Source organism: Delphinapterus leucas, chromosome 7 (assembly GCF_059928025.1).
Source record: "Delphinapterus leucas isolate spDelLeu-1000000601 "Yukka" chromosome 7, BTC_Dleu_Yukka2, whole genome shotgun sequence".
Lineage (NCBI taxonomy): Eukaryota > Metazoa > Chordata > Mammalia > Artiodactyla > Monodontidae > Delphinapterus > Delphinapterus leucas.
This window is the reverse complement of record NC_143135.1, coordinates 258067-267716: the sequence shown is the minus strand read 5'-3', so window position 1 is coordinate 267716 and position 9650 is coordinate 258067. Positions and strand designations below refer to the sequence as shown.

The following is a 9650-nucleotide window of genomic DNA, read 5'->3' as shown; positions in this document are numbered from 1 at the left end:
AGCCTCCGCCCTCCTCTGGTTTTCCGTGGGCTTCCAAGTGAGGGGTGCCTTACAGAGGTCTTACCCTCCCTGCACCTCGGGTTTAGGAGCGGGAGTCAAGGCAGGCTTCCTAGAGGAAGACAAAGAGCTTGGGAGGAGAGGCAGAACCGCACCAGGTGCTCCTGGGGACGGTGGAATTTCCGAGGAGTTCTGGGGCACCGAGACTCTCGGAGCTGGTCGGGCCGGTTTGGCCTCTGCCCCCAGGCGCGGCGGCCGCGGCTCCAGGGGGCCGAGCGCAGGACCGTCTTGAACACCAGCCTGAGGCTCGAAGCTGGACAGTTGGGTCCGCCCTCGCCCCGGCTGCTGGGCGGGGCTGCACCTGCCACCGTCGCTGGGGCTGTCGCCGCTGCGCACCTGGCCCAGGTGAGCCGCTCCACCCTCGCGGCCGCGCAAGCCCCGGGTCTTGGCAGCAGGTGAGTGGCGATCGCGGCTCCTACCTGCGGAGGTGAGTGGAGGTCGCCGGCTCCCGGGAGCCAGAACCGGGCCTGGAGCTTGGGGGGGGGGGCCAAGGCGCCTTTTGCCCCGGGGAGCCTCTGGACCGTGGCGGGTGCGGTTCCGCAGGAAGAGCCTCGGAGCCGAGCCCGCTGCCCGCGTCGCCCGGAAGCCTGAGCTCACCCTCGTTCCGGCCCTCCGGCCTTGCGGGGGCGAGGGCCGCTCTTCCCGCTCCGCCCGACTTGGCCCTCGGCCAGGAGAGGGAAGAGGAGCGCCGAGGCGCTGAGGGACCCCGCCTCCGCCCCAAAGTCCGAGCCCAGGCCCGAGGCCTCCCAGGGCGCCGGGGGCGGACGGAGAAACCTGCTGAAGCCGCTGCGCACCTGTGTCCGGGCGGAGCTACAGCCGTCCGCGCACCCCGCCCTTCCGTGCGCGCCCCCGACCTGCCCGCCCCCGCGCCCCCCGAACGTGCGCGCCCTGCCTGGCTCACCCCACCCGGAGGAAGGGGGTACTAACGCCCCTCCGGGAAGGCGGAGCGCGGGTGTGGGGTGTGTGGCGGGCCCGGGGGTGCAGGAGGGGGCCTCTCGGCTCGCGGGGCCACAGCGCTTTGTGCAAGATCTTTCCTTCGGGACAGACGTCCGGGGATGAAGCACGCGCCAGGCGCAGAGGGGCCGCCGGTCCCAGATGAGGGGGAGTCGCTCAGAGACTGGGGTGCTGAGCAGCAAATCAGACGGCTGGGCGCCTGGGGACAAGGCGCGGGCGCGCGCCCGGCGGCCAGGCCGACGCCGATGCTCCGGGGAGGCGGAGAGCCAGCGTGAGGCCGGTGGGTGGGAGGGGCTAGGGCTTCCTAGGAACCGCGCGGGTGCGGCCGAGCGCGGTGGGCGGTGCAGGGGGCGGGCTCGGATTCGGAAGGGCTATTCTCGAGAGTGCCTGAGGCGAAGTGGGGTTTTCTGCTCACTTTGTGGAGTGGGCCTGGGGGACAAGGGAGGGTGAGGGTGGGCGTTAGCAAAGGGGGGACGGGCGCCCAGTCGCGGCTGTGAGGTGGTGGTGCGGGTGGGCATGCCGAGAGGCAGGCAGTCTGGCAGGAGCTTTGAGAGGCAGCAAAGCAGGTGGGGACACCAGGGAGAACCTAGCTCTTCGCCTCCTGCCTGGGCTCTCCCGGGCAGGTCACTGACTGCTGGTGGCCACTAGCCTGCCCATCAGGTGCTTACGCTGTTCACTCACCTCGGGGCCCACTGGGGCTCCTTGGAGGAGCTGCGGCTCGGTGGGGAAGGGGTGCAGTCAGGACTTCTTCCAGTTCTATTGGCCCCTGAGCCCAAGATGCACCATCGTCCAAGGGTCTTGGAGGCCACGGGGGGCCGGGCGTTGTGCAGGGGGCCTTGGACAGGGTCAGATTAAGGATGTAGGAAAGCTGACGCTGCAGTGAGGATGCTCTGCCCCTGGAGGGTGAGGGCAGGGACAGGGACCACAGGGGACCCTGCCCGATTGCTATGAGCAGCGCCATCAGCCACCAGTGCTGGGCCCTGAGTTCCAGGTCAGTCCGGGATGGTGGTGCGGGGGAGTCTGTTGTGACCCCAGGAGATGTCGGCTCTCCCCCACCTGGGTTCAGAGCTGGGAGCCTTGCTGACGCCTCCTGTTTGCTTCCTTATCTAGAAGAGGGGGCTTAAGTTCCATGTGATACCCCAGCCCCCTTGTAACTGCTCACCATTTGGGGGCTACACCTGGGAGGTGGACAGGGAGGGGGCCAGAGAGCCCTGTTCAAGGGCCCGTTATTGGTGAGAGTTTCCACAGGAGCCCCACCCATCACCCTGGCAGGTCAGAGGTCAGAGATACATCGGGGCTGCTCACTGGGGCCCGGGGAGCTACGTGGAGACACCCCCCCCATCTCCTGGGTGTTGGGACCATAGGGAGTGTCCGGGAAGCAGGCCATACTGCCCAGCTCCTCAGGCGTGTGCAGGATGGCCCTGACTGGGGGTCCACTGGCCAGGACCTCCACATATCACCGTGGCCCCCAGCCCTTCTGCCACCTCCCCGCTCACCCAGGCCTAGCCTTGGGAAGGGAAAGACGGTGCCGGTGCCCGGGTGGGCTGGGGCGGGCCCTAGAGGAAGGAGCTGCTTGACTCAGAGTTACAGGAAGAGTGGGGCAGGCGGGGCTGGCGGGGAGAACCACCAACTGCCCGCCCGCCCGCCAGCCCGCTGGGGAGGAGGGTGGGTGCCTGGGTGGGGTTTAGGTTGAGGAGAGGATGTGACTGCAAAGCCAGGAAGCTACGGGGAAAGTTCTTATTAAAACGCACAAACAAAAGCCAGGTCCTCGCCGTGCTTGGCGATGCGTCTGGGGCAGCCGTGGTGATTTGGACTGGGCCGGGGGCCCAGCCGAGCAAACAGTTTGCTCCCAAGCACACGTGAATGACCTCAGTGACGGACATCCCCTCCTCAGGAGGAAAGAGCTGGAACCAGGTGACTTCGTGTTCTCGCTGCTCAGCGTGAGCCTGTGTTCTCGTCCTTGGATGCCTTTTCCGGCCTGAGCCCTCTCCTCAAAATCAGGCCTGGCTGAGGGGAGGCCCGCAAAGCACGTGGCTTGCGTGTGCACGTGTGTGCGTGGTGCGTGTGTGCCAGTGAGAGAGCGAGGGGTGATGGGAGGCTGCGGATGGGTGTGAGGTGCAGTGTGTGTGGCGTGGGGTGTGCCAGGTGTGTGGACTGCCAGAGTGTCGGAGGTGTGGGGAGTGTGCACGTGCAGGCATGTGTGGGGCATGCAGGGGGCGGTCGTACAACACAGACTATACAGAGGATGGGGAGGGTTGCAGCGGAGGGTGTGCAGGGGGACACCTGTCGCCTGGCCATGTGGTCTGGCCTGAATTTCCAGGAGGGTCCGAGGTTGCCTTTCCAGGGGTAGGAGGTCTTCTGAGGTTACAGAGGCCAAGGGGCCACTGTAGGAGTTGCCCTGGGACCCGCTGGGCTGGGGGAGGGGGCGTGAGCCGCCCAGCCTCCCATAGCCCTCAGTGGGCTTGTCCTCCTGCTTCAAGGGCCTTCCCAGGACTGCCCTCCACTCCAAAGGACTTCTGGAAGGACCCTCCGCAGCAGCCCCCCGGGAACGAGCCAGATGCTCCACCGATTTCTGAGGAAATCCCAGCCCAGCCAAACCAGGGGCTTCCAGCTGATCACGGGTCAACATCGGGTCACCCGTGCCGAAGGAATGGGGGGCAGGCTAAGACTCGTCCCTGCAAAGCCTCAGGGGCCCTACGGGTGGGGGGAGGGCCTGAAGGAGCCGGGGCCCTGGTGTGTCCACTTAGCAGGGAGCAGGGGGAGGACTAGGTGCCCAGTAAATACCCGCTGGGCACCAGGGAGGAGGTGCCCAGGGCCCGGCTGCCAAGGAGTCTTCCTCAAAGGCTCTGCCACTGGGGCTTCGTGCCCCGCCGTTCAGCCCAGGTCACTGGAGAGCTTTTTGGGTCAAGAGGCATGTGGCTGCTGCCAGTCTGGCCGGGAGTGGTCCCAGACCCCGTGGAGGAGAGAAAGGTCACCGTGGGCGGGTGGGGGCTTCCCTTGGACAACTATATGGACACTGTGGACAAAACTGTCTGGGTCTGAAGATGACAAATGGGTGGAGGCGCCAGCACAGGACCCAGAAGGAGGGCTGCCCCGTGAGACCAGCATGACCCTCCGCTCACCCCTCCTGCCTCGACACCTCGGCCCAGTGCAGCCTCAAGTGCAGGGTTCACGCGTGCGTGGTGCACCCAGGACGGCGTCCAGAACAAAACCCCATGGCTGGGAGTGAGGCTAAGTCAGGCAGCCCAGCACTCGAGAACCCCGAGCCCCCTGGAGCCTCGGTACAGGCTGAGTGCGGCTGTACTGCAGCCCCCCTGCCTGTGTGTGGCAGCCCTGTCCCAGGGGACCTGGGAACGAGGCCAACTCCTGGGCTCACGAGGTGTGCCGGGAGTGCTGTCCCACCCTGGGCTGTCACCGTGTCCCTGGGGCAGATGACGTGCAGTCTAGGCTGTGCCTGGTGCTCTGGGGCCTCCACGCGGCAGCTGGGGCAGAGGCAGTGCTTCAGTGGCCAGAGTTACACGTTAACTTATCCTGTTCTTGTTTAACTTGCTTCCGGGGATGGCGGCAGCCTCTGACCCATCCTGGTGCCCTGACTGACTGGCCACAAGGACAGAGAGTGAATCCTGCCCAGCCCTTGAGGGATCAGTCTGCTCGGCCAAGGAGCCCCGGGGAGCCGTGGGTGGCACCAGTGTCCAGCCTGCCTCGAGGAGGCCCCGGCCAGACCATGGCAGGTAGACGGCCAGAGAGGGATGGGCACGGGCTCCACTCCCACCTCCTGCCCCTCAGGCTGGCTCCACGCTGCAGTGTGGCCTGGCCTCTCTGCTTGGCCTCAAGCCAGGGGTACAAAGACCCCTGTTTGCCCCTCCCCTATGGCCCGGGGTCCTGACCCCATGGTTAGGATGGGCCCACACCGTCTCCTGCCCAAGCCCTCTATACCAGGCTCGTGGGGGTCAGTAAAGCCCAGGGATACTGGGAGTGGGCGCTGGTGGGGGGCCATTGGGGGTGGGCTGCTGGGAGACCACACTACCAAGATGATGGCGGTCTTCTATGACTACCGGCTCCGGCTCATCACCCCAATTTAAAGATCTTGGGGAGGTGAGAAGGCTTGCCTGTAGCCAGGAGTAGAGGGTCCTGGAACCCCTAGCTCCCATACCAGGTGGAAGGTGCTGACGCCCAACCCCTGACTCCCCCAAACCACTGGTGTCCAGCAGAGGGGCCGGGGCCTGGGCATCAGAGCAGTGGGCGACAGGTGCACACAGGAAATGTGTGCTGGCTCACGTCCTGGGTAGACAGGCAGCTAGGCGGGCCCTGCTGAGCTGGAGGGCGGTGCTGGGCCAGCTCAGCCATGACTCCGTGCTAACATCTTCTCTGGGGACGGGCAGCCACATCTGGGGCAGGCAGAACACATACGAACCGGCTGCTGCGGGGGTTAGATGTGCCAAATGCCAGGCCCTGTCCCCCGTGGGACGTGTGGACAGACGTGGTGTGGTTACCAAGCAGCACATGCCACTGGCCACCGTGGTTTTCTTCTGGCCCACAGACCATCTGTGGACAGTGGGAGGCTGGCATCGTGGGCACAGCTAACCCACTCGGTCCTCTCTCTGCAGGAGCCTGCGACAGGGCCCCTGACTTCCTCTCCCCATCTGGAAACCAGGTCCTGTGGCCTGCCCTGGGCAGTGTGGTCACTCTGAACTGCACGGCCTCAGTGGTCTCTGGGCCCCACTGCCCCTTGCCCTCGGTCCAGTGGCTGAGAGATGGGCTGCTGCTGGGCAATGGAAGCCACTATGACCTCCATGAGGACTCCTGGTAAGAGATGAGAGTGTCCAGGGTCAGGTGACCACGCTGGATATAACCCCCCCCAGTGGCCTCTCTGACCTACACCCTGGTCTGTAATGACCTGGACATGGACTGGGGAGTGACTGGCCAGACATGCCATGGGCAGAGTGCCACTCTGGATGCACACTGAGTCAGTGACTGCAGGGACAGATGGCCCCTCTAGACACTCACCTTGTAGACCACCCAGGGCCATGGGGGCCAGCAGAGTCCTACAGCCTGAATTACTCACTGACCGTCGGGCCAAGCCTAGGATCTGAGGACCCCCAGGACCCAGATCCAGGATTAGGGTGACTGTCCCAAAAGAGATCCACACCCCCTTCATGTTCTGGCCATTTCTCTTAGCTTATGGCCCAAGGACTGGCCAGGAGGCCCAAATCTACAGCCTCTCTGGGTGAGTCCCAGACAAGTGGGGCTCTGGGGCATCCGGTGATGCTGTCGGGCCCCAGGTGAGGGGGTGGGGCCTGGTCTCCCCAGGGTCAAGGCCAACTGGTCAGAGATGCTTGTGTCCAGTGTCCTGGGGATCAACCTGACCAGTACTGAAGACTTCAGGACCTTCACCTGCTCCGTCCAGAACATCAGCTCCTCTTCCTTCACTCTTTGGAGAGCTGGTGAGTGGGGTCCAGTGGGGCAGAAGGTAGGAGGGAGGCCTGGGGAGCCTTTAGGCTTGGAGGGTGCTGGGCTGGCTCAGTCAGTGGCTCTGTCCCCAGGCCTGGCTGGACACGTGGCCGCGGTGCTGGCCTCACTTCTGGTCCTGCTGGTCCTGCTGCTGGCAGCGCTGCTATACGCGAAGTGTCGACTCAATGTACTGCTCTGGTACCAAGACACGTATGGGGAGGTGGAGATGAACGGTGCGTGGGGCGCGGATGCATGGGGAGGCGGAGTCAGCCACGGGGCCTCCCTAGGCTCAGCTCTGGGTGGGGGGGATTGGCTCTGGAGGTGGGGGCGAGGAGGCATCCGTCCCTGGAGGGCACTGGAGAGATCCCAGTCCAGGAAAGGGGGGTGTCTCTGTACAGCCCAGGAGGGCACAGGGCCGGCAGAAGGGCGCCACGGTAGCCTGGTTCCAGGGCTCCACTCGGAATCCTGTGCTGAGGAGGGGTCTAAGCGGGGCCCGGGGCCGAGATCTGCTGGATCTGCGTCTGGGGGGCTGGCCTGGACCCCGGGGCACAAGGGGGTAGGTTTAGGGGGCCCCGAGGGTGGCAAGCCTAGGCCTGGAAAGCGGCCGCGCTGACCCGCCGCCGTCCGCAGACGGGAAGCTCTACGACGCCTACGTCTCCTACAGCGACAGCCCCGAGGACCGGAAGTTCGTGAACTTCATCCTGAAGCCGCAGCTGGAGCGGCGTCGGGGTTACAAGCTCTTTCTGGAGGACCGCGACCTCCTGCCGCGCGCGGGTACCGCGGCGCCCTGCCCCTTTCCGCTCGGGCCCAGCCCCGATCCGGGGCGCAGGCCCCGCCCCTGTTCCGGCCCAGACCCCGCCTTTCCAGGGCCACGCCCCTCAAAGCCCGCCTCCTCCCCGTGCAGGGCCCAGCCCCATCTCTACTCGGGCCCCGCCCCTGTTCCGGCCCAGATCCCGCCTTCCTAGGGCCACGCCCCCTCGGGTCCTCCTCAGGCCCAGGCTAGGGCCCCGCCCCTTCTAGGGCCCCGTCCGCGCCGCCCCCGCCGATGCCCGGGTTCCCGCAGAGCCGTCGGCCGACCTCCTGGTGAACCTGAGCCGCTGCCGGCGCCTCGTCGTGGTGTTGTCCGACGCCTTCCTCGGCCGGACCTGGTGCAGTCACAGCTTCCGGTGGGTCCCGCGCGGGGCTGGGTGGGCCCCAACTGCGCCCCCCCTGACTGTGCCGCCCTCGCAGGGAGGGCCTGTGCCGGCTGCTGGAGCTCACGCGCAGACCCATCTTCATCACTTTCGAGGGCCAGCGGCGCGACCCCGCACACCCTGCGCTCCGCCTGCTGCGCCAGCATCGCCACCTGGTGACCCTGCTGATCTGGAGGCCCGGTTCCGTGGTGCGGAGGGGCAGGGGGCGGGGAGGGAGGGGGCTTGTGGATGGGAGCCCGTGGGTGGAGGTGCCATGGTCAGCCGCCCAGAGGAATGGGCTCTTTGGGGCCAAGGAGACCAGGGTCTTTCCGTGTTGGCACCCCCTCACCACCCCCCTCAATTGTTCACGCTCGCTAACTGCACCACCTTGGCCTCCAGACACCTTCCTCCGATTTTTGGAAAGAGCTACAGTTGGCATTGCCACGGAAGGTGCAGTACAGAGCGATGGAGGGAGACCCCCAGACCCGGCTGCAGGATGACAAGGACCCCATGCTGATTGTGGGAGGCCGGGTCCCAGAGGGTCGGACCCTGGACCCGGAGCTGGACCCTGACCCTGAGGGGGACTTGGGTATGCCCACCGGCCCCACCCCGACCCTGAGAAGCTCAGCCTGAGTTGGAGGGGGGCTGCATAAGGTGGAGCCCCAAAAAGGGTCCAGGTGGCAGGGACTGCTCCCTGCAGCCCGTGGATGGGCTTAATTCCCAGCACCTCCCACTGCCTCTTTCCATGAAGGTGGTCGGGCCCGGGGCCTGACTGGGAACCTCCAGGTCCTCAAATACCACCATGCAGGAGGGGCAGCAGGGAGTGACCCTGGCAGAAGGCAGGCTGTGGGCAGCCCAGCCTCAGGCCTGGCGGTACCCCTCCCCAGGTGTACGAGGGCCTGTCTTTGGGGAGCCAGCAGCTCCACCGCATGCAAGTGGGGTCTCGCTTGGAGAGGGCCAAGGCAGTGAAGTGGATGTGTCGGACCTTGGCTCCCGAAACTACAGTGCCCGCACGGACTTCTACTGCCTGGTGTCGGAGGATGACGTGTAGCCCCTGCACCCTGGAGCAGCAGGTTCACCAGGGACAGCTGGGGCAGGGCTGGGGTGGGTTTTTTTTCCCACTCAGCAGGACCACGAGCCCTGTCTACCTGCAGCCTTGGGACCTCGGGGAAGGAGAGTGGGCCCAGCGACCCTCCTTGTGCCAGAAATAAAGTCCTTTGGAATCCTGCCCAGGTCTCGGCCTCTCCTCCCCTGGGGCAGGAAGGGGGTCTGCAGTGTTCTGAGCAGAGCACCCCACCCCTCACTTCCGTCTCAGGCACTCCAGGGCCCTGGATCCCTTCCTTTTCTCGCTCCATGGCCACCTGGTCACCGCACCTGGGTGTCCCCTCAAGCCCACCCTCTCCCCATCCTCCTCCGTCCTGAGCCAGCTGAGGCGTGTCTCTTGCAGCGGCCTCCTCAGGTCTCCCTGCTTGGGGCCGTGACTGTTCCCAGTCCCACTGTGATCCAGACAGTCCCTGGGGGGCAGGCCCCTTAGAGACTTCAGGTTCTGAGCTTTGCAAAAAAAGCCTGTTGTTGTAAAAAATGTCAGTGGGAACTTTACAACCAAAGGGCCTGGCTTGGTGAGATGGAGAGGTCCCAGGACCTACTGGACCCCAAGCCTCAGACAGCATGAGTATACCTATCAGGGCACCTCCAGGCCCAGGAAGGCAGGGCAGGGAGAGGTGTTGGATGCATCTGCCACGTGAGCACAGCCCGGCAGGGCAGCACCAAGGCCAGTAGGAGTCACAGCTGCCCCAGAAGTGCTCGTTCCTCTGCACACCACGTCCCCAGCTCTGCTGCTTCTGCATCTCACTTGGCTTGAGGCTGCCTCTGCTGTCTGCCCCATCTCCTCCATTCTCTCCGCCAGCTCTCCTGCTGCTGGACACGCCCTCCTCCCTGTCCTGGGTCCCCTGACCTGGAGAGGCCTGTGTATGGGCCCAGGGGGGAGTGTCCTAAGGGGCAGGCATGGTTGCAGGT

General features: G+C 65.5%; 1 protein-coding gene across 10 annotated transcripts; it reads left to right on the top strand.

Annotated features, from left to right (window-relative positions):
* The first annotated feature begins 104 nt into the window (after positions 1–104).
* Positions 105–8862, top strand: SIGIRR (single Ig and TIR domain containing). 10 transcript variants are annotated; one of them, XM_022565362.3, is made up of 10 exons: positions 2661–2925; positions 4580–4742; positions 5619–5817; positions 6322–6455; positions 6555–6695; positions 7093–7236; positions 7526–7628; positions 7693–7843; positions 8034–8223; positions 8522–8862. In XM_022565362.3, exons 1-10 carry the CDS (start codon positions 2875–2877, stop codon positions 8683–8685), a joined length of 1440 nt encoding a protein of 479 aa, XP_022421070.1. In that variant the 5' UTR covers positions 2661–2874; the 3' UTR covers positions 8686–8862. The 10 variants fall into 10 exon arrangements, 3 of the variants coding, with proteins under 3 accessions (XP_089770369.1, XP_089770370.1, XP_022421070.1); XM_089914244.1 differs by having other exon boundaries at positions 2653–2925; positions 6322–6695; XR_016393708.1 differs by having other exon boundaries at positions 1449–2925; positions 7526–8223; positions 8522–8634.
* The last annotated feature ends 788 nt before the right edge of the window (positions 8863–9650 follow it).

Excerpts from the sequence above, each read along its gene's own strand:
- SIGIRR (XM_089914243.1), top strand. The coding sequence starts at position 2,875 with ATGACCTCAGTGACGGACATCCCCTCCTCAGGAGGAAAGAGCTGGAAC. Across the intron at positions 2,926-4,579 it reads GAGGAAAGAGCTGGAACCAG|CCTCTGACCCATCCTGGTGC; the intron begins GTGACTTCGTGT and ends GGATGGCGGCAG. Across the intron at positions 5,818-6,321 it reads GACCTCCATGAGGACTCCTG|GGTCAAGGCCAACTGGTCAG; the intron begins GTAAGAGATGAG and ends TGGTCTCCCCAG.